Source organism: Amblyomma americanum, chromosome 1 (assembly GCF_052857255.1).
Source record: "Amblyomma americanum isolate KBUSLIRL-KWMA chromosome 1, ASM5285725v1, whole genome shotgun sequence".
NCBI classification, from domain to species: domain Eukaryota; kingdom Metazoa; phylum Arthropoda; class Arachnida; order Ixodida; family Ixodidae; genus Amblyomma; species Amblyomma americanum.
The window spans coordinates 419,707,842-419,731,205 of NC_135497.1; the positions used below are offsets into that span (position 1 = coordinate 419,707,842).

Sequence of the window (23,364 nt, forward strand, 5' to 3'; positions counted from 1 at the left end):
CCCATCTCGCCGCAATAAAATTAGCTTCTTGCCTTACAAGCTAGGCATTCGCGCAACGTTCCTTCCTTTTGACTTTTATGGCATTTCCACAATTGTGACGTAAAACACGTCTAAACTATATGTTCGCTTTTATTAACGAGCCCTTGATAGTTTTTGCGGAGGTAAATGTATAGTTCAGACACAAACGATTCACTATATGGTTAACTCTAAGTCAATAGAACAAGAAAGCAGTTTATAAGACATTACGTGCTGAAGCGAATAAAAGTATGCTTTGCCATTAGTATCGTTAATTCGCCGACATCGCATTATAACTGGCGGGAAAATAGCAAGCGAGCAGATACTATGATTCTGTAGGTACTTGCATCAAGCGAGTAAATGTGGCAACCTGCACACGAACCACATCTGTAATCATAAGGGTGCAAGTGGACTTGTCGCAGGGCAAGCACTCAATGGTGGCACTCTGCAGCACACGTCTGGAGGCACTTATCCCGAGGGGATGCGGACCTCCGCCGAAATGAACCTAAACCACTTCTCCCGTTTTTATTTGCAGTGATCTATTTTAGTGTGTACTGCCCAAACAGCCCTCCCCCCCAACCACCACCATCGCTTCATTTCCATTTATGCAAAAATTTACCTAAGGCCTCTTCTCTAAAGCATTTCTGGCTATATGCCTGCCCTTCTGGTGGAGTTGGCATGACCAAATGAACGCCAGAGCATCTGGTGTGTAGTTTCAGGTTCAAGTCCGTAATTTAGGAATGACTAGTTATTGACTCGTGCAGTAAACTTGAAAAGCCACGAAAACGAGACATGAAGTCAGGCAACAAGCAAACGGCTGTTTGGGCGCATCGCATTCGGCACGATAAATTTGCCCCAACAAAGTACACTGGACTGTCCATGATAAATACATGTGAACTCATTACTTGTGACTAAGGCCATTATTGTAGTTTATTCTATATTTTACTCATTTTTTGTCACTGTAGGGTATTCACTCAAAACTCCACGGTACCCTTGATGTTTTTATATTTAGGAGACGTTTTGCGAGGATACTTTCTATGCTGATGATTGATATTGCCTGCCAAGGCTCGTACTAAATCTCCACTATCGTAATATATGTTGCCCATGTGGATTTCTTGCCTTGCAAGATTTCACTGTAACAATCAATATATTCGCAGACCTCCTGTGTGTAGGGTTGCACTTTTTCACTATTAACGTTTTTTCAATCTTCAGACGATTTCCCCATTGTTGTTCTAAGACAGTGTTAAGTGCTCGATGCAAGCGTTGGAAACACTACAAAAGGAATTTGCTACTTTACGGAATAATGAATTATTATCTTCGGCATTTCCGTACCAGTAGCTTACTTTTCCTGATATTGAAAATATTTGCCCATGAGTGTTGAACACGTCCATGTAATATAGTACATACTATAGCGAATTTTAATTCCGTATAAATTCTTCAATCGTGCTGCTCAGAGTTGCACAGTTTGGAGAAATTATTACTTCCGTCACTCGCCTTGTTCATTTCTCTACATGGCTATTTTTCTCCCGACAAACTATTAATGGAGAAGTCAAATGCTGTTCTTAGCAGTTTCACTCATGCACCCCACAAATATGAAAAGAACGACCTCATATTTACTTATTTGCCTTTACCCCAAAATTTGTTTTAAAAATATTTTTAAACGTAAAATCCAAGCATGCATTGATACTTTCTCTACAATTCTTTCTTTCTTTCAAGTCCAAACGCTAACAAGCACCACTGACTGTAAGAATGATATCCAATGTATCCTGGACTCCAGCCCTTTCAAATAGTCGCAAGGTGATTTTAAAAACGAGCCTTAACGGCGCGGAGCTGTGGCTTCGTGCGCCAATATTGCTGAGCTCGTGCGGCTACACCCCACGGAAGAAACTAACGGCATTCAAAAGGGCGGACACATCACGCCTTCCAGTCGCTTGCGCTGACGCAGATACCGGCTTTCGTTCGATGGTAGAGACGGGAATATTTTGCGCGGCACGCAAAAACTGTTCATTTCCAATGTGGCTATTTATTAGAAGCGCGGCTTCAGCGACCTATTTTTGGGGGCCCCTCTAGTGGCGTCCCCAGTTGAAGCCAATTAAAGCCCCTCGATTAACTAAAAGTAACGACATCTCCTCCATCCTCCTCTTGTGCCGGCGCGCCTTCTCTCGGCTCCTCCCGGGCGCCTACGTGGCGGAACCTGGGCAAGCGGGAGCTAGCAGACGCTCCCAATGCCCTTTGGCGCGCAGTGGACAGCGCGTGCGTTTTCTGCCTTGGCAGCGGGCGAAATGAGATCATGGCATAGGAAATTTTAAAAACTATGTACACAACAACTGCCCCAAGCAACGCTGCACTGCTTTACCGAATTTTTGTTCTTAATGCGGTCGCTATGACTGCGGTGCACGCGGTGGAGATAGTGCGCGCGGCCGAGCTCGCAGCCCATCCTAAGAGTTGTTTCCCAATGCTCGGGCTTTGGCCCGCAGTGGATCGCGCGGCCGAATAAATTGTTGGTAGCTTTTTCTGTCTGATTCAGCAGCAATGAAATCATTGCATGGGCGATTCAAGAATTACAGTTACCCAAAGAACTGCCTCCACCCATGCTGCACTGCTTTATCGGAACATTTTGCACTGCTATCGCTTTGGTCGCGGTGCTCACAGTGCAAGTCGCATGCTTGAGCGAGCTCGCGGTACAGCAGTGAACATCCTCGGAGTGTTGGTTTTGGACCAGCGCCTTTTGCCCAATGTAATTCAAAACTTAACTCCGCCAAGACGGAGTTTGCTGACATCAGACAAGACTTGCAGCCTAGTCTTTATTTGAACGAAGGCGGTGTAATACCTTCATAATACATTCTCTCTTAGGCGCGTTTGCTCATGCACTCGGCTGTGCCTAGGTGCCTGCTCATCTTAATTTTTATTTAGGGCAAGAGAGCTTAGCGGTTGTTTCGGAGTTACTATACCTCGGGCACCTCACAGGCTAACGTTAAAAGGATCCGACTGACTGCAGTTCCTTATCGCTTGTAAATAGGTGAATACGGTGCCCCTACTAGCGCACTGTAACATGGTTGTTTCAGAATGCTTTTTATGTATGCTTAACGGTTTGAATTTACTAGTAGCAATTAAAAAAGGATTTTAACCGCTGCTTCACGCGCAGCTACAGCTCTGCATGACCTAATAAAATGTTGTTTGTTTAGGTTATTGTCATCTTGGGCCACCATATGCAATAATGGCTGGTAAGAGGCATTGTCTTACCTCGTATAACCTCCATGCCTAACACGCAGCAGCCAGGACGGCCGCAGTTAATTAATCGCTTTCGGTCGATGCAGAATAAAAAAAATCAAGCGTTGAAAAACCAAGACTCGAATTTACTCAGCCTTTTTTGAAGGAAAACGTTGTTCGTTTAGGAAGTTGTTTGATTCAAAAATATGGAACACAAGGAGAAATATATGTAAATAAGTTAACGGAGGTCCTTGCTTGTGTTCTCCAGGATTATCCATGGAGATATGGAGTATTCAAGCGATAGCTGCCGTTACTGTGCCTAGACACAGTAACCACCGATTTTGGTATGAACCCTATCAGAACAAATACGCCCAGCAATGCCCGCAACATGAAAGCAAGACCTGCACCGCGAGATTCATGAGCAGCGTCGTCCAAACAGCGAGATCCGCCTCTTTTGTCTCGTGTTCGTTAGCAAAGGAGTCTAACTGCAACAGAACAAATACTCCCACCGATGCACGCAGCATGAAATCTAGACCTGCACAGCAAGCATCGTAAACAGCGCAGCTCAAACAACACGAATCGCAAGTTTTGAGCCGACCCCGCGAATGAGTCACAGTACAACCAAACCAATAATCAACGTAATGCCCATGACATCAAAAGGACACCTGCAGAGCCTAGCAGAGCTAGCAGCGTGACTGGCGGGGTTAAGGCAATGAGAAGCACGGCCTTTGTAACCCGCGAGCGAACAAATCCATCTACAGCCATGCCAAACTGAATTAAAACTGTTGCGCTTCGCACCAAATCCTCCGGAAAAAGCGCGACAACTGAAGAACGGTCACATAAATCGGTAAGACGCGGATCCAGTAAATTATCAATTTTTTCTTGGCCGATCTTAAGAAGCCAACGCTTTCGTTGAGCTGCATTGCTTTTGTAGCGTGAGCTACACTGGCCGAGGTGGAGCAGATTCGCGTGGGTCTTGTAGAGCCGTGCTGCGCATGCCCGAGAAGCAGTGAAGTCACACGGCATACAGTTGGCGCTCCGGAGCCGCCGCTGCCGCGCGCGCCTCGCCGCTCTGCGCATTCCAGAGGCGTGACTTCATAGCGGCGCCGTCGCTGGCGCCGTCGCGTGCCCAGCTGTGCGCCTTCGTTGCGCAGTAGCCAAGTCTGACGCTGCGCCGGAGACGCTTCATAGCGCCTCTCATTTTGTGCGCATGCGCAGAGGTATCAGTGGGGGTATACATATAATGGAGCGTTTGCCAGTTAGTTATAGCCATGGAGGAGAGCGAAATTGCTGCTCAGTGGCGATTGCTGCTCAGCGGCTCATAGTAGCTCGCGCTACGTATATCCTGGCATAGCCGAGCAAAGCCAGTGATAAATTTTCCGGACGGAATGACGAAAAACGTTTTCTCGCTGCAACTTCGGTGGTAGCACCCGTGAGCGAAACAGAAGCTGGGCGCCGCCGCAACGAGTATACACCACCAAACCTTGAGAAATGCTTCCCGCCAAAACTCTGTCGCACAAAACGAAAATAAAGCACGATTTCTACCACGACAAAGGCGCCGGCGTGTGCTGCGGGGCCAAAAAGCGCGTGCTAACACGTAACCATGGTGCCTAGGCCATTGGGAGGCTCGTTTATCCAGCGGTTCGCTAGGAGACGAGGGAAGCTGGCAAGCTCAAAGCTTTTCCTTATTTTTCGGCACTGAGGAATTTTATAGCTGTGGCGACACACTCTGCGCATATTTCCGCGCAGCCTCAGCATTGTTATCATCCGGGTTAACGTAAGAGTGCCGCAAGCTGGACTGCGTTACCAATGAAACACAGCGCCACCGCTGCGTTACCCGAGGCATACGTCACCGACGGTGAATAAAGAAAACAAACTGCCCGGTTGGGAAGAGGACTTTTTTCCTTCGCTACCGAGACGTGCGTAGCGTTGGTATGCTTGCTCGGTGCCGTTGCTAACTGAATAACCAGTTGTAAAGATTTTATTTTGGGATTCGTCCTTCAGCAGAAACGACATCCCACATCTGGTGATCCGGACAACGGAGAATAACGCATCGCCATGGACAAGAAGGAGCAACAGCTTCAGGAAGTACGGCACGGCCAACTCAACGCTTCCGTGCCGCAGCCACCTGCATGAAACTTCCGCCATTTTGGGCCGACTCTCCCGAGGTATGGTTCGCCCAAGTTGAAGCTCAGTTCTCCCTCACGCACATCACGCAAGGCCGGACCCGCTACGATTATGTCGTCGCCCATTTCAATGCCCGCTACGCCAACGAGGTCCGGGATATTCTTGCCAACCCACCAACGGAAAACCATCATAAGCACCTCGGGACATAACTGTCGCTCTCGGAAGACCAGAAGGTGCGACAAATACAGTGTGCAGAACTTGCCAAGCGCAAGCCTTCTCAGCTCCTCTGCCACATGCGTGTTTTCGCAGGAAACATTGAAGTCCAGGATTGCTTATTGCGAGCATTTTGGCTTCAACGACTCCCACCGCACGTCCAGGCAATTCTGCAGGCTCAGCTGATGCTACCTGTCGACCAACTTGCCGGGATAGCGTCATCAATGCCTCTTTGCCGCAGTTGCCCACCATAAAGGCTGTCGCCGCACCGCTGAACACCACAGAGCTTGCGCGCCGTATCGACTATATCAATCGACCGCTCAGCTTATTCAACGACTCTTGGATCAAAACTTGCCGACGCGCCACCCGCAAACCAGTGACACAACCCCGTCGCAGCAGCCCGGTGACGACGACCGGTGCTTCTACTATCGACATTTCGGGGACAGAGCACGACAGTGTCGACCACCCTGCTGTGCTGGACATAAGGGAGACGCCAAATTCAGCTCGCAGACACAGATGCGAGCTGCCAGTCTGAAGGCCATCGCATCTTCGTCACCGGCCAAATTACAAAGCAGCGGTTCCCACATTTGCTGCAACCCACGAGCCCATCTCCAAGCTACCCGTCCTAAAAATCTTTCGAGCTCAGCGCGGCAAACCGGTCCACAATCAAGACTTGCTATCGCTCTGCTTACCAGTCCGTTTTAAAACCTACGCCGTGGCCTTCATTGGAATTTTTTCATCGCCGGCGCCATCCAGCCAATCATCGGCTCATACTTTTAGGCGCACTACAACCTCCTTCCGAACTGCGGCCACGTCCGTCTCATGGACGCGACAACGAGACATTCTTCGCCAGGACAGCGACCGACTACCGACCAGCCAAGCATCAAAGTAATCGGTGTTGAAAATCATTCACTGTACCATGCCATCAGCGCCGAAGTTCCCGGTTTGACGAGCCCTAACGGGTTGCCACAAGATGTACAGAACACCACTGTGCACTAAATCCGGACCACCTCATGCCCCCTCCCCCACCCCCCAGTATTCTGCCGCGCCTGTCGCCTTGCCCGGACGAACCTCATGAGCATTGCCAAAGGAGAGTTCGAAGCCATGCTCTGTGAGGGAATCGCCCGCCGCTCCGACGGCCCATGGGCCTCACCACTTTACCTTGTCCCGAAGAAGACCGAAGGCTGGAAACCCTTGGGGGGGGGGGGTGACGGGGGGTCTAGTGTGCCCTCAACGGCCGCACCAGTCCGGACAGGTACGCCGTTCGCCGCATACAGGACTTCGCCTATAACATTTATGGCTGCCACGTTTTCTCCGTGCTAGACTTGGTGAAGGCCTACACACAGATACCCGTCAATCCGGACGACGCCCCGAAAACTGCTATCATTACCCCTTTCGGCTTGGTCGAGTTTCCCTTCATGAGCGTTGGCCTCAGGAACGCTTGACAAATCTTAAATGCTTCATCGACGAAGTCGTCCGCCGCCTCGACTTCTACTTCGTCTATCTTATTGACCTATTGCTATCGACCTATCCTATTTACCTTTTCCCGTAACGCCGACGAACACCAAACGCACCTTTGTCTACTTCTCCAACCCCTCGATGGCCACGGCCTTCTCGACAATCTCGCAAAGAGCACGCTCGGCACTACAGTCGTCCAATTCCTCGGCCAAGAAGTTTCAACAGAGGGAACGCAACTCGACAAAGCTGCCCTCTGCACCGCCACACTTCTCACTCATCCTGTGCCAGATGCTCTTTTGTGAGCTCTTCATGGAGGCCTCCAGCTTCGCTGTCGGCGTCGCTTTTATGCAACGCGTATACAACACCTAACATCCATTGTCGTTCTTCTCCAAGAAATCTCAGCTCGGAACACACCCCTTCGGCGGCCAGTCCCACCAATGAAACCACAACCCCCGCCCTGTCGAGTTCGCAAGCTTAATAAAGAGAATTTCTAGCGATATACGAAGCAGTTCAATGCTTTCGCCACATTCTCGAAGTACAGCACTGCACTAAATACGCTGACCATAAACCTCTGACCGGCGCCTTCTCTTAACGCCGCGACAAAATCCCGCCGGTCCAGCAGAACCAGCTCTCGTTCATTGCCCAGTTTACCACCGACCTCTATCACGTCAGCGGGAAGGACAACGTGGTCCGCCGACGCGTTTTCACATGTGGCAGCTATAAGCTCTTCGCTGATAACAGCTGTCGTCCTCGCCAAATTAAAGCCCAGACTACGGACGTCGAACTGCAAGAACTTCTTAAGGGCGGGTCCTCACAACATCTGCAACAAGCCCCATACGTGGATCGACAACGACTATCTACTACAAGATGTAAACAGAACGAAGCAGGCCTTACGTACCAATTTCCCATCGCCGCGGTCTATTCAACTAGCTGCATAATTTCAGCCATTTCGCTATACGCGCCTCTACACGCCTCGTGGCCGACCGCTTTAGTCTTGCCCTCCGTGCAGCGGGATATCCACACCTGGGCGCGCTCCTGAATTCATTGCCAGAGCGCTAAAGTCACCAGGCATGTCACTTCACCGCTCGGAGCATTAGACCAGCCCTCTGGTCGCTACTGCCTCACCGCCATCGATCGGTATAATCGATGGCCTTAGGCATGGCCCCTTGAGGGAATCACTGCGGAAGACGTCGCCTCGGCTTTCTTCGCCGGCTGGATTGCTCGCTTCAAGTCCCCTCGCTGTGTGACTACCGACCAAGGACGACAATCCGAGTCACACTTTTCCAGGCTCCTCGGGCATACGATCGGGTTCGATCGCTCCAGGACCACCAGCTACCACCCTTGCGCCAACGGGTTTATCTAGCGTTTCCGACGACAATTGAAAGCCGCCATCATGTGCCACCCAGACTCAACCTGGCTTGAAGCCATCCCAGCCGTCGACCTAGGTCTTCGCGCAACCTTCAAGCTGGACCTTTAGGCTACACCCGCACAGCGCGTTTACGGGGAGCTCCTCGGTCTCTCAGGTGAACTTCTTGCTGCACCGCCATCCACCAGTGGGACATCAGATTACACCTATTTCGTCACCCGGCTCCGACGCATCATTGCTGCCATCCGCCCGTTACCTGCAGCTCACCAATTTAAGACTGCCCCTTTCGTATTCAAGGATCTGGCAACGTGCACGCGCAATTTTCTCCGCTACGGCACCCTCCGCCAGCTTTTCCAGCCATCTTCCAACGGACCCTACCCAGTAGTCCATCGCGACGACAAAACCTTCACCCAGCGCGTTAACGGGAACGACGTCCGCTTCTCTATCGATCGGCTGAAGCCAGCCTACATCGATTCCGCCGAACCTTGATATACCAGTGCACCCACAGGCGTCCATCGACGACCCCCGACATCATTGCCTGCTTGTGTCACTACTCACTATGGAGGTCGGGTACGCTGCGGCACAAATTTTACAAGCTCTCAGGGCTCTCCACTCCGCGGGGGGGAGGGGGAGCCGTGATGTGGCGACACATTCTGCACATATTTCCGCGCTGCCTCCGCCTTGTTATCATCCGGCCCAGTGCAACACCGCTGCACACTGGACTTCGTTACCGATACAACACAGCGCCACCGCTGCGTCCCCCGAGGCTTGCGTCACCGACGGTGGCTACGAAAACATGTTGCCTGGCTGTGAAGAGGGCTTTCTTCCTTCCGCTACCGAGACGTGCGTAGCGTTTGTATGCCCGTTAGCTGCCATCGCCAAATGAATAAACAGTTGTTACGTTTTCATGTTGGGATTCGTCCTTCAGCAGAAACGGCATCCCAAGTAGCCAATGGGCCGTATGGTAACAACGATGTCCCTGCCAGTGGGATTAAGCGGTAGTCGGACGGCGGAGATCGGGGCGGATGGAGGTGTGGTGGTGGTGCGCGACGTCGCCGAACGGCCAAAATCTGCTCCCTGCTATTGTAATCCCAGTTCACACGGGCAGCGGAGAGCAGCTGAGAGGCATAAGCAAAGCGGTCGGGCTGCAGAGGCGGAGCGTGAAGGGTCGAAAAGCAAAGGTGCCTAAACCATAACCTCTGGTGTTGGTGAGCAGGGCATCCGGTCGCTGGACAGTGCAGGCAAAAAAAAAGAAGACTGGAGAGCAAAGTAAAAACTTCGCAGAAGAATAAGATCCATAATAGATATTAAACACGAGCAAGACGCGTACTCGAAAGAAAAGGAACACAGCAAAAGCGCTTTACCTCGTGTGTGCCCTTTCTTCCGTGTGCCCGCCTTGTCGCGCTTTTGTCGCCATTATGAATGAACACAGCTGAACGTTACACGCGTTCTTCTGATGATTGTGCAACCTGCAGAGTTCCAGTGACTTCAACGATCGCGTATCAGGGAGCTCTTGTGGAGGAGCGGTGTGAATAGAATCGAAACGCCCTGCAGCGCGAGACAACCCTTTTCAGCAGGCCCCGAACTGCAGTCTTGATTCTCTTCTTCGTGTTACCTTCACAAGTATGTACCGCAGCTCCTCCTCTCAACATAAGTTGCCAATTCGACAGCGCGAGCTGTAGTTGCCGTTTCTGGCCCCTTACAGCTTGGCACGTACCTACACAGAGGGGACTGGCCAGGATTTCGATCTGAAAGCCACCGAAAATTCCTCAAACGTGCATGCAGTCATGACAAACTCGCCTGTCTCCGTAACGCAGGTTTGATGTAGCAGTCAACAGTGCCTCTGTTCGCCTGCCACATTGAAACCGATTGCAAAGTGTTATTCCTGCTTTTCTCTGCTTCCTGGCTTACTTAAATTTCCATTGTTGCGATGTAGAACAAAATCAAAAGGCTGTTGATTTCGCACACAAGATGACATATCATAAACGCCTGTTCAATGTGTTTAAGAGTGAAATATGGTTGCTGAATCGATTTATCGCAATAACGTACCAAACTGCAAACTGCGCCTCATGTGTACCTAAGCATCATCGATGGTAAAGGTAAAGATTTTGATGTTGAAGTTAACTAAATCAAATCAAATAAAATAAAATCAAAATTTTTCTGCCTTGAAAAGTTAAGACAGCGGAGGCGCACAAAAAGCTGCAAGATACAGCTTAAAGGCCCTAAACCGTTCCATTGCTGAGAAAGTTTGACAACCACCGCATTGGAAACAACGTTTTGATTTGTTGTCTCACGGACGAAGGGTAGAAACCCTGTTGTCACTGCTTGAACATGAGGGATAAAACATTCTCAACAACAAACGAACTCAATTTGACCGGAGACTTGTGTGGTAAGACGAACTACTTTCTAAACGTTTAGGAAGAAACAACACCTCGCCAGTAAATCCCAAGCCGGTCCGTACTTCTCCGTCTATAAGAATGGCCAACTACAAATAAAATCTCGCATTTCTATGAATCCTACAAACACCTCTGGCAAGAGCTATTGCCTTCTAAATTCTCAATGCGCGTCTTTCTGTGCACCGGCTAACCTCTGTCACAACTGCCATATTACAGCCTCCTCTACTAGCCAAAAAATATAGCTGCTGAGCATAAGTGAATGAAAATGTGCCGCTAAGTCTGGATGATCGACAGAATTAAGGTACTCTCTGTGCATGAAGTTGAGACCCATGAGATTGTTTCTTGTTGTATTTCTGTCAGCGTTGCGCATTATTCTGTCCACCCGCGCTCTACTGAGCGTCAGTTAGGTTGGTTTTTGGCTCTCATAATATCGGCAGCTGCGACTCTCCGCTCATGTCTCGTGTGCGGTTCACTTTGCAGTTTCCCTCTCCTCGGTTATTTTGAGCTTCAAAGGCGATGAACTTTAGCTTTCTCCTGTTTGCGGGTGACCAATTTTTCCACAGCCATACTGTTTCCGGTTGCGGTTTCTGCGGTTTCATGCACACAGCGTCTCTCTAGTTTGTATACTGATCAACCCAAGCGCACATGCATCGCTAAACAGCAGTGACTCAGCTGACCTACTCTTACTCCAAAGCCAACACGGCGAAATATGCCGGGCTCCTGCTCCAGCATCGTACCTTTAATGATATATCGAAGGACTGGTGCATAACAAAACAGTTTAGACTAGCAAGAACGGCTGCCACTCCTGTTGTTGTTGTTGTTACCCTCACGCAATAAGAGCCACTCCTGCGGCCGCTGTTGTGATCGTTGTTTGCCTCTTCAGTTATGGCGCATGCCCACAAAAAAGAACTGGCCAGGGTTTGGTGTGGAGTGCCAGAGGGAATGATTGAAGTGATCGCAAGGAAAAATCTGAAACTCGGCGCATGTGAACGAGAAAAGCTACGTGAAAGAAAAACATCCATAAGATTGACTTCAAATAATGAAGCCAGGACACATATGAGTGCGTCACTGTTTAAAACATCTTCAAACCCAGTTAACACGGGGATCTGCCGGCTGCATGTTGTCGTTTTCCTCAAGAGGAGAACGGTGGGTTCGCCTCGGGGGTTTGGCTAAGACATTAGGCGGCGACTAACAGGATCTCAAAACGTTTAAAATAATTACAACAATAATAAACGAAACAGTGTTCGTGTTCTTCGTCTCACTTTATTCCTTGTGCCCATCAAGCTTGTGGCCGTTAAAGAAAAAGAAGTCCAACAATAGGAAGGAATATTAGCTGAAGCCCCGGATGCCAGTCATGTGAACACCAGGCTAATCCGATGCGCGTCCGTGGCAGCAACACCTATCGCCTTTGATTTCTACCACTCTCTCAAAAAAGCTCTTCTGATCCGCAGGTCTGAAGCTGAAGGCGTACGACGCATCACCGGCATTACGAAGACTCTACCCGGACGGGATAAGCCCGACCCATAACGCGCAAGTCTTCGGCTCGGCCGCGAGGCACTCGGGTCGCATGTTGCTCTCGCTCAGCCGCCGCTACATGGTGGCCGTTGGGATCCCCTCACGGTGCGCGGCTCGGGACAAGACGCTGCTCGCGCTGCGCTGCTGGATCCTCGATGCTGACCCTGCTACCGCGGTGTGCGCACTGATGGACGAAAGCAGCCTACTGGCGAGCTTCTGCCTGATGCGCTGCTGATGGAGACGACTTGCTCCTGTGAAGAGGTACGTTTCGGACACGCGTGGATTACTTGGGAGACTTATCGATGATTGATTCGTAGTGGCCTCAGAAAATGTAGGATGGCGTTGAGGGCGGGCTTGCGATGAATGTGAAGTTTTCATGGTCACAAGGGATTGATAAGCAAGCACATTCAAACGTAAGGATAAAATGGAATGTGAAGGCTATTTGCTTTTCTGCGCATGACTTTGATGTTTGTCAAAGCGTTAAGGCTTTAATGTCGTGCATACGCCGTGATGAATTTCGAATACTGACGCTGCTAATCGAGGCTTTTCGAATATTTCATTTGACGCACGTACCTTGAAAGGACTGCAACATCATCCTGAGCTTTAAAGACGAGAAAATGCTGTCGGCTCGACTACTGATCCGGAGTTCCCGGGTTCGAACCCGACCGCGGCGGCTGCGTTTTTATGGAGGAAAAACGCTAAGGCGCCCGTGTGCTGTGCGATGTCAGTGCACGTTAAAGATCCCCAGGTGGTCGAAATTATTCCGGAGCCCTCCACTACGGCACCTCTTCTTCCTTTCTTCTTTCAGTCCCCCCTTTATCCCTTCCCTTACGGCGCGGTTCAGGTGTCCAACGATATATGAGACAGATACTGCGCCATTTCCTTTCCCCCAAAACCAATTATTATTATTAACTGCCCGCGCAAACAAAAATGAAGTGCTATCAGAATCTTTAGAAGACAAGGCCAGCTTATTTTTCCGTGAGCATCGGAAACCGAGCGTTCCCTGACCCACCGCTGTCGCCCTACCCTAGCCCTTCATTTTCTCCTCGTGTTGTCATGGGTGAATATTTGCACCATCCTTTTTTGCTGTTCTACGTTGCGTTCTCGACGCTATCGCTGTGCTTTCATCCACCGCTTTGCAGGTTGTAGGCACAGCTGGTTACAATGCCGGTGCCGCTCAACCACAGCAACGGACGCTTAACAGCTGCGATCTAACTGTTGTCGAACATACGACTCGAACAGCGCAGCATCTTGCATTTCATGTCATGGCTAACAATATCTCAAATCTTTATCTTTTCACGCAGTGACAACACAGCGTTCACTTTAGTATCCAGTCGGTCCCTGGTTGTTTTGTGCGAGAAATTATACCTGGTGTCACAAGCAAGACATTGTAATTTTTCAGTCTTATTTTTGAGTCAAAAATATTGCTTTTGTGGCGTGGTAATTCCAGGATTGGCGGACGCCAGTAAACCGGAGTATCAGCTTAACTAGTAAAAGGGTTGACTAATTTCCAATGATGAATTTTGAACTATTAGAGTTAGGCCTCTAGTTCCAATTATATATTTGTACTCGGCCGTTAGTAACTGCCATAACAGTTTTTGGAATTTCGGAAACGCGATTCGCCTCGCCGCTGTAGCTCGTAAAAATTTGTATTTTTTGACTAGTCACGTGCCCTAGAGCGTTTCCTGTGTCTTGATCTTTTTAAACGTGCATGCATTTTCACACTATGCAGCCAGATTTTGTAAAGCCATAGCAGCGAAGGTAATCGCGTTTTCGAAATCCCAAAAACCGGCAATGGCGTTTACTAACGGCCGGCCACAATACTCTAATTGCAACTAGACGCCGAAACCTTATTTCAAAAGTTAATTATTGAAAAATAGTTAGCCATCTTAGTAGTTATGTTGATTCACCGATTTTCTGGTGTGCGCTCATCCTGTCACTACTATGCCATATAATCCATATATTTTCCGAAAAATTCCTTTTTTTAAATATAACTCAAAAACTTTAACACACGCTATATGAGCGGTACAAGCGTGAACTTGATTTCTCTATTAGATCTTTTTACGGTCTCTGCGCAGAGCAGAGCTTTCTGTTGCCGAGAAATTTGCTACAATAGCTGAGAAATAGAACTGCTTGCGGTTCCATTTCGCTGTACCTCATTTGAAAAAATAATAAAATGTTCACGCAGGTAGTTTTACCGTGCTTTGCGCAAGCAAACCTTGGTAGTACTTGGCGCTGAAAGAACCAAATAGTAATGAGGTATATAGAAGCTGATCTCCCACCCCTGTTTCATAGCCAACAAACGAGGAAAGATGGGAGGAAGCACGTGCAGATTTCCAACCGTAGGTTATAAATATGTTGAAACTTCTTAAATAAGGCCATTTTTTACTCATGTGGAAAAAATCCCCATCGGCGAACAACATGTCAGCTGGTCTTAACAATGTCTCTTGAATAGTTACGCTTCAATGATTACGCCAAGATGTGCTTTAATTCCTTTACGATACTTAAATTACCCTTTCTGGTTCAGGATGCCCTCCTGGACGGCTTCGTGGAATGTCCAGGGATCAGTTCGCTGGTGCACAATGTAGCAACAACGTACACTTCGCGAGCAGCGTATTCAACCCGTGATGTTTCACTCCAGACGCCTGCGAGCGGCTCATCGGCTTGCTCTAAACATGTCAGTCGCTTCGGAATGTCAGCCTCAAACTCGAGTGCCTCCGCGCAGCTCGTCCTTCTTCGTGTAATAACGACCACTGGTGGCGGCAATCCGGAACAGAATAGTGAGTACGGCGCCTTCAGGAAAGGGTGCCTCCTGTATATTTTCGATAAAGATCAGTTTTCTTATTTTTTGCAGTATACTGTCCGTGCACACATTGTCGCAGACATGGAGGCAGACGGTGAACATGCTGAGCTGAGGCACTGCGACACAGGGCAGAACGACAGCGAGCGATCGGATGCGGTGACTTTCCTGCCCGGACACGGACGTCATCCTAATGTGCTTCAGCATTGACTCGAGCGTGGATGCCCCAGATGCGCCACATTTTCCCTACCGTCCTCTCGCAGAATCACAAGGACTCACGCCATGATCCGAATGCGCAACCGGAGCTGGCCAATGGCACCTCGAATCGAATGTCCGCTTCCTTGGACTTGTACATCAGCTCCCGCAAGGAGCACTTGCGTATGTGAACATGTGTGTATGATATATCTGTCATATAATTCTTCGAATTCTTTAATACCGAACTAGCTTTTAAGCATCTTCGCATCATAAGCAACGACGCTAATAAAACTGAAGCGCATACTGTCCAAGATTTAATGCCCCTTTCCCCGATTTAATGCATCAGCTACCAGATTTGTCGCCAAAATGATGTAATCCATTTTTTGAATGCGTTTGCTTGTATTGAAGCGAGTGCAGCTGTCTGCGACCAAAAGTCTGTTTGGGCTGCGTATAGAAAGGTTACTTATTAGGCTAATGTTGGTAAAGTTGAAATAGATTGGGGTTTGGAATCATATATTCGCTCATTATATTGTTACGTGACGGCAAGCCCATGAATGAGATGAGATGACAGGTGACTACAGAATGATTTTATGCGGATGGCCTGGCGCGAGCACTCCTGCCCGCGCCACTGCACAGTTCGTCTTCTTCTACTTCGTCACACTACCCGGGGCCGCCGGGGGATCGTCCCGATCGCGAAAGAGAAGATCAGCAGTGACGATGAAATGCTGCAGATGGCGATGGGCTTGAAAATGGTCTAATACAGAAGAAGGAGGTGACGGGCTTGCCGCCACGGTGGATGAGACGATCGGTGAATGAGTCCCGGTCCACGATTCATCCGGGCTGCAGGGTGCCAGGAGCCGGCGGCCAAGGCCATTGGACGCACCGAACGGCAGGTGCAGGGGGGCGGTGTCTTCACGTGTCGGCTGCGTCCAGGGTAGGTCGGGTCATTCTGGTCGCGGCAACGTCGTCAGTTCGTCGTGTGTTGTGGTCCGGGTGGGGGACGGGGCTGGGCTGAACGGCGAGGTCGGTTCAGGTCTGGCGAGTTGGGACACAGCCGGGCGGGGCGGACCAGGTACACATGACCGTTGATCACGGCAGGCGCAGGACGCCCAAGCTCTGGGACCTGGATGGCGAAGAAGGGAGCCGAGCACCTCACACCAAATGTTACGTGACGGCAAGCCCATGAATGAGATGAGATGACAGGTGACTACAGAATGATTTTATGCGGATGGCCTGGCGCGAGCACTCCTGCCCGCGCCACTGCACAGTTCGTCTTCTTCTACTTCGTCACAATATATTCGCTAAATCATATATTCGCTCAATAAGAGCTGAAAGAAGCGTACTTCTGCAAACCAATAATATCCAAATCAAGGAATACTTCAGGCAGGGAGATACAATATCTCCAGTAATCACCACAGCGTGATAACATGTTTTATTCTGAGATACGCACTGAGAAATGCAGAGGATATAGGTTTATAACATCCGCGGGCAGCTGATGGCATTGCTTTAATAAGGAACTCTGAAGATGAATGATGGGGCGTAAAAGAAAACAAGAACTGGTTTGTCTAAAGTAACATGCTAAAATCAATGTCCAACAGCCTCGGAATGGCGTAGCAGGTAACGAAAGGCAACAAAACGTTGGAGTGGTAAAGGAATACACCTGCTTTAGCTGGTGTAGACCGCACGTTTGGAGCACGAAGTGAAATAAGGAGAATAGGAATGGGTTTTTATGTACTTGGCAGAAGTTCTCAGATCATGAATGACATCTTGTCAGCGCCACTCAAGAGAAAACTAAATAAAAGCTGTATCTTATCGGTGCTCATTTATGAGGTATAAACATGGAGGCTTACGAATATATCGAACCTAAAATTAGGGCAACACAAGCGGGCATGGAATAGAAAATGAAACGTGTAACATTAGGTGAAAGGAAAAAAGTGGGCCATGCAGCTCACTCGAATTTGTCGTGTCCCATTACAAATGAAGAAGAAATATGCATTGGCAGGAGAATGTGATCTCAATGCAATATATCCGATGGTCTTTTATGGTATCGGGCTGGATTCCAAGTGCAGGAAAGCACAGCAGGCGGCGCCAGAAGTTTAGGAGGGTGGAAGAGATTAGGTAGTTTGTTGAGATAATAGTGAGCGGCAGGCACAGGACATAGTGAATTAGATATTTGAGAGAGATCTTTGCAGTGTCCTGGGCATAGTTTGGCTGATTATGATTAGTGTCATGGCAGTAGTGAAAAACACAGTAGTGAAAAACAGCAGTAGTGAAAAACTTTTAAACAGATTTATATCCGGAAGTGTATCAAAGCTCACTGCATGCAATTTTGTTCTTTCCATAGCGTTACAAATATTCATTCAAGGCCGCAGCGCTTCCCAAAAGCAGTAACGAAGTGACATCAGTTATCAGTCTTCTGGAGAGGTACTCCCTACGATTGCCAATACTGGCTCACCAAGCGGTGCGGAGAGTTTTGCGGATCTGCCAGAATTGACACTGGCTCCTATCTAGCGCAGGTGGTGGCGGACCCGACGCAGAGGACCGATGTCCTGAAGGGGACGCGAGAGGAGAAAGGGGATACGCATTACTGACGCCATAGCGTGTTTAATTTTTAAACAGATGAAGTCTGCCACTGAGTGAACGTGAGGCCAGAGCGGGCGGTGTGTAGCGCCTGGCTTGCGAATGAACTTTTCTAAATTATCTCTTTACTGGCACAATAATACAGAAGTGAAACGAAACGCTTTGAGCCTGTGCTATGGGGTGTACAGGTGTGGGTTTTAGGATTGTAATGGAAGGACTTTCAGTTACTTAGACCGTACACCACACATTTTTTTCTGTGCAATTTGAAACTAATGTTCTGTACTGTTTGAAACAAATGTTCTCTGCTGTTTTAAAACAAAATGGTGGGAAACCGCCTGTTTCAAAGCGGCAAGAGCACTGTTTTTGGGGTCTAGACATATTTATTTCTGTCAAGTCGTGGGAATAGCGAATAGTCTCCAAGATCTAAGATACATCAATGAGAATCACTGCAAGCTATAAAAAAACGTGAAATTCGGAGCTATTAGCATAAATTTGGTCTAATGGCCTTCACTTTGCGCCAGTTCTTTACTGAACCAGAAACTAATGATCATTTCCTGCAATTCTTCCGCAGCTTTTCTGCTCAAAGTATACGTGGCGTCTATATCTGCCGTTCGAACAATTCCGCTGGTGTTTGTCTTCTGTCTTCCTTCTGACCTTCACATCATCTATTCTTTGACGGAGCAACAGTAATGCGTCCTCCGGCATGCAAAAATTTCTTTTGCGTTGTAATGGGGTAACGTCCTAAATATTTTCATTATCTTTCTTGCATTTTCATTGACGCGCCCATGTTTCTTTCTTAACCCAACCATCTATATATTTGACTCTAAAGCCATTTTCTCCGCATTCAGTTATCTATTGCATATAAACTCATTCATTACTGTAATGAGTCGCCTTCCTGCTTCCAATAATTTCACACCCATAATATTTTTAATAATCTCCAAACCTCATTCCCCAACTGTGGACTTGAGTCAATGGGGTTGTCCTGCAGGTAACAGGTGAAGGTCATTGAGTGCTTCGGGAAGCCCGTGAGGGTCTTGGCTCGGGTGGCACGCATATCCGGCGGAAAGGACGATAGCCAGCGATTATTTAGCCTCGTTCGCCAAGGTATACGCAGCCTTGTTGCCGACACTGCCCGCTTGCACTGGCACCCATTCGAGGCACTTGTTGGCACCAAAATCCCGGCGGTGTGCTCCACACGCGACTTTTATTTCATGCTCTGTCGTGCCAGTCCTGTGAGTGCTTGTCCAATACCTCAGTGACTCCTATTTACACTGTTGCTGTCCTGACCTGTACTCAATCTGGGTTCTTCCTTGCGAGCATCTTCTAACCGTAGACTCCTAAGAAGATTGCTTGAAAGTCAATTTCCGTGTCTGCAGGAGCAGCGTTGTAGCAACCGGTGCGCACCTCGTAATCTCCTATAGTGGTGTCAACGATAGCGATGGCTGTCGCGAGTGATGACTGGCCCGAGGCTCTGTGTTTGAATATCGTCGCTTCGGTCTCTCACGTGCGTCGAGCTCGCGCCTTGCATTGCCCCTCATAATCTCTTCTTGTGTTGCATGGTAGCGGCTTCCAGGTACGCTCTTCTTCGCAATCCCATTCCGCCATCTTGGGGCGAATGGAATCGAGGATCGAGGACACTGACGTCCAGCCTCCTTTGCGCGACTGTTTTCCTCACACTGAGCACTGCTCTTTCTTTATCTGCTGCCTTTACCTGCCTCCCGTGCAGCGGCACTGAGCCGCTTTTCTTCTTCGAACCGTGCAGCGCGATCAGAATCTCTCGCTGCTTTCTCTGCTCACCTCGAAGAAGCGATCGCCACTTTTCTACAGCCTTAGCTTGATTCTCGCCTTGCCTGGCGGCATTGCCAGTCTCGAGAGCGGCCGCATAAACCTGGCGTTGTCGACACAGTCGAGCGGTCTTCTTCTCTGGCGTATAACTCACAAAGCGACTCTTGTCCGGAAGCCGGGATTGCACACAAGTTTTCGTCCCCCAGCAAAGATAACTGTTCACACCTGTACCGTGTGAGGAATATTTCAACTTTCAACCAAGTGTTGTTAGCCCCAAACTTACTTCGGCGCTGGAACTTTTACAGCCAATTTGAGTGAAGTTAATCGTGTGACGCTGCGGGAAGGACACTGAACGCGAGTAACACCAGTTTAAAATGACAGCTCGCGGCGTGACAGGAGTATTACGGTTACCAAAACTTAGGAGATTTGATTAATTTCTATACGCTCCTGTGCAAGCTGCAAATTACTCGCTTCAAAGACACTTTGTATCAGTGCGTTTGTGACAGTTAGGCGTGTGAAAGGAGTTTTGAGGGACTGAAGATTACTTTTGCAGTGTAATTGTCTGCAGGGTCAGTTTTACACAAAACATAAATTGGAGGGGGGTGGGTATATTTAGAAAAGAGGTACTATCAATGAAACCTTCCGCATATTAAATCGCTGTTACAAAAAAACGATTCTCTTCGTATTCGTGCTACGAGTAACACTATTACTGCTTGCACTGTATACAACCAGCACGTATGAAGGGAAAGTTAGTGAAGCGTGTATCCTAATGCCATGGCGGGTTTTCGACGGGGTCGCTCATATATAGACAATGTCGTTGGTCTTGTCTCCACAGTACAGCAACAGAAACGCCAGAAGCGCATGTGCGCGGCACTTTTTCTTGATGTCAAAGGTGCATACGATAAAGTGGCATATGAGGCCATCCTTGGTTCTCTGGAGGATGTTGGAATCTGTGGACGGATGCATAGGTGGATCCAAAGCTATCTTAGCAAAATGACATTCCTTTATTATGTGCGAAGATGGCTCCACACCCGCGATTTATACCTAGCGGTGCGTGCCTCATGGCGGATTGTTTAGTCCTGCTTGGATTAATCTAACACTTATAAGACTCCCGGACTACCTACCTAATACCGTCCATATCTCTTGTATGCCGACGACATCTGCGTCTGGGCTTCCTCTGTGACGCGTCTCGAGTTGCGAGCAAGTCATCAGAGGGCAGCAACCGTAACTTGCTCCTATCTCCGAGAGCAATGTCTGATCTTCTCGGCCGAGAAGTGCGCTATAGGAGCATTTACGCGCAAAAATATGAATCGTTATCCGCTAACTATGGACGGCCATGTCATTGCCTATCGTGCTTCCCATCGTTTTTAGTAATTTTTATAGACCGGAATTTATCATGGAGCCAGCATTGCAGGTTTGTAAACAAAAAGCTAATGTGTATGACACGCCTGCTCAGATTCCTTTGCGGAAAATCATGGAACTCGTCGATTCCATCAATTCTGCAATTGTACACAGCCCTATTTTCGAAATTCTTGTGGTATTGTGAAGCAGTGCTTTCAAGCATATGCAAGACGAATTTGCGTGCCCTCCAAACTATACAAGGTCAGGCACTTCGCACATGCCTAGGTCACCCTCGCAGCGCATTAACAGCTGCTACCATTACAATTGCACAGGACTACCCACTATCAGTTCTTTTTTTGCTGACCAATTCTTTTTTTTTATGACGCAATAAGACTTTAAAATGTCCTGTCAAACGACGTAGTTTCATGCAACGATCGCAAAACATTTCGCGCGAAACTCACTAGTCGTTTTCAGAACACGTGAAATTATAGTTGCCCTGTACTTTTTCCTGTATTTTTGTGCTTATTTTTTTACCCGTATTATAACCGCTTGATCCTGCGTATTTTATTCTTTTTTTAGTGTTTGCAGTTCCAGTGTTAAGTTCATTGTGCCTATGTTTTCATCATGAGTGCATATACACAAAACCATTTGTAAGCCCCTCCTTATGTTATGTCTTCGGGCCTTTAAGGATGAAATAAACGAAATAACCTTTGACACCCGGCTGATCCACATACGTCATCTAACAAGGATTCCCCAGGACCACCTTGTGTCAGTGGCAGATAAAAGACCACACGCACCGTTTTCAAAGATTATAGCAGCTCACCAGTCATCCATCACATCACAGTTCATTGTTCATTTCCAATGTGGCTATTTATTAGAAGCGGGGCTTCAGCGACCTATTTTTGGCGCCTGCAGGCTCACCGGGCGTGTTCAACGGGGCCCTCTAGTAACGTCCCCAGTTCAAGCCAATTAAAGCCCCTCGATTAACTTAATGTAATGACATCTCCTCCGTCCTTCTCTTCTGCCGGCGCGCGTTCTCTCGGCTCCTCCCGGGCGCCTACGTGGCAGCACCTAGGCAAGCGGAAGCTAGCAGACGCTCCCAATGCTGACCCTTTGGCGCGCAGTGGACAGCGCGTGCGTTTTCTGTTTTGGTTGCGGGCGAAATGAGATCATGGCATAGGAGATTTAAAAATCTAAAAATCTATGTACACAACAACTGCTCCGAGCAACGCTGCACTGCTTTACCGAATTTGTTTCTAGATGCGATCGTTTTGACTGCGGTGCACGCGGTTAAGGTGGTGCGCGCGGCCGAGCTCTATGCCCATCCTAAGAGTTCTTTCCCAATGCTCGCGCTTTGGCGCGCAGTGGATCGCGCAGCAGAATAAATTGTTTGTCACTTTTTCTGTCTGATTCGGCCGCAATGAGATTATTGCATGGCCGATTCAAGAATTATAGTTACCCAAACAACTGCCTCGACCCATGCTGCACTGCTTTCTCGGAACTTTTGCACTGCAATCGCTTGGTTCGCGGTGCACACGGTGGAAGTCGCATGCGCGAGCGAGCTCGCGGCACACCAGTGAACATCCTCGGAATGTTGGTTTTGGACCAGCGCCTTTTGCCCAATGTAATTCAAAACTTAACTCCGCCAAGAGGGAATGAACTGACATGAGACTAGACTTGTGGCCTACCCCAAGTAGCACAAAGTGGGCTCCGAATTGGGCCACTTGTCGGCCCCAAGTGGGCAGCCCACATAGGCCCATGTGGAATTTGCAACTCGTGCCCAGGAGGGGCCCAAATGTGCAGTCCACTTGGGCTGCTCTAAAGGAGCCAGAAGAGAACCAGCTTCGGCAGCCCATTTCGCATGCCCCCAAAAAACCAGGTCTGACCCAACGTGGGAAGCCCATTTGAATGCCCTGATGGGGCCTTTGTTTGGCCCGATTGGGCAGCCCATTTTAAATGCCCTGGTGGGGCCCTTGTTGGGCCCGAGTGGGCAGCCCACTTTCAATGCCCTGGTGGGGCCCTTGTTGGGCCCGAGTGGGCAGCCCATTTTCAATGCCCTCGTGGGGCCCTTGTTAGGCCCGAGTGGGCAGCCCACTCTCATGGCCTTAGGCAGCCCAGTTCGGCCCTAAGTGGGCAGCCCTCCTTGGTTGCCCACATGAAGCCCAGTCTGGGCACAAGGGGGCTGCACAATTTGGCCCAGACTTCTTTATAAGGGCAACCAAACTGGGCTGTCCTGATGAAGCCCAGTTTGGCCTAGTGGGCAACTCATTTCAGTTCTACAAAATACTGGCTGTACACACATTATTGATGCATAAACAGGTCAAATTATAGAAGATCCGATGTATTCACAGCAACATCTTATG

General features: G+C 48.8%; 1 protein-coding gene across 3 annotated transcripts in view; it reads left to right on the forward strand.

Annotated features, from left to right (window-relative positions):
* LOC144103338 (uncharacterized) overlaps window positions 1-15,568 on the forward strand; it is a 43,157-nt gene extending 27,589 nt beyond the window's left edge. For 2 of the 3 annotated variants that reach the window (XM_077636089.1, XM_077636084.1), the window contains exons 2-4: window positions 12,237-12,561; window positions 14,828-15,080; window positions 15,183-15,568. In XM_077636089.1, coding sequence (XP_077492215.1) covers window positions 12,535-12,561; window positions 14,828-15,080; window positions 15,183-15,310 — 408 coding nt within the window. In that variant the 5' untranslated portion in view covers window positions 12,237-12,534 and the 3' untranslated portion in view covers window positions 15,311-15,568. Of the gene's footprint in view, window positions 1-12,132; window positions 12,562-14,827; window positions 15,081-15,154 lie in introns of those variants that run through there. The other variant, XR_013308288.1, reaches the window with a different exon arrangement.
* Window positions 15,569-23,364: the final 7,796 nt, after the last annotated feature.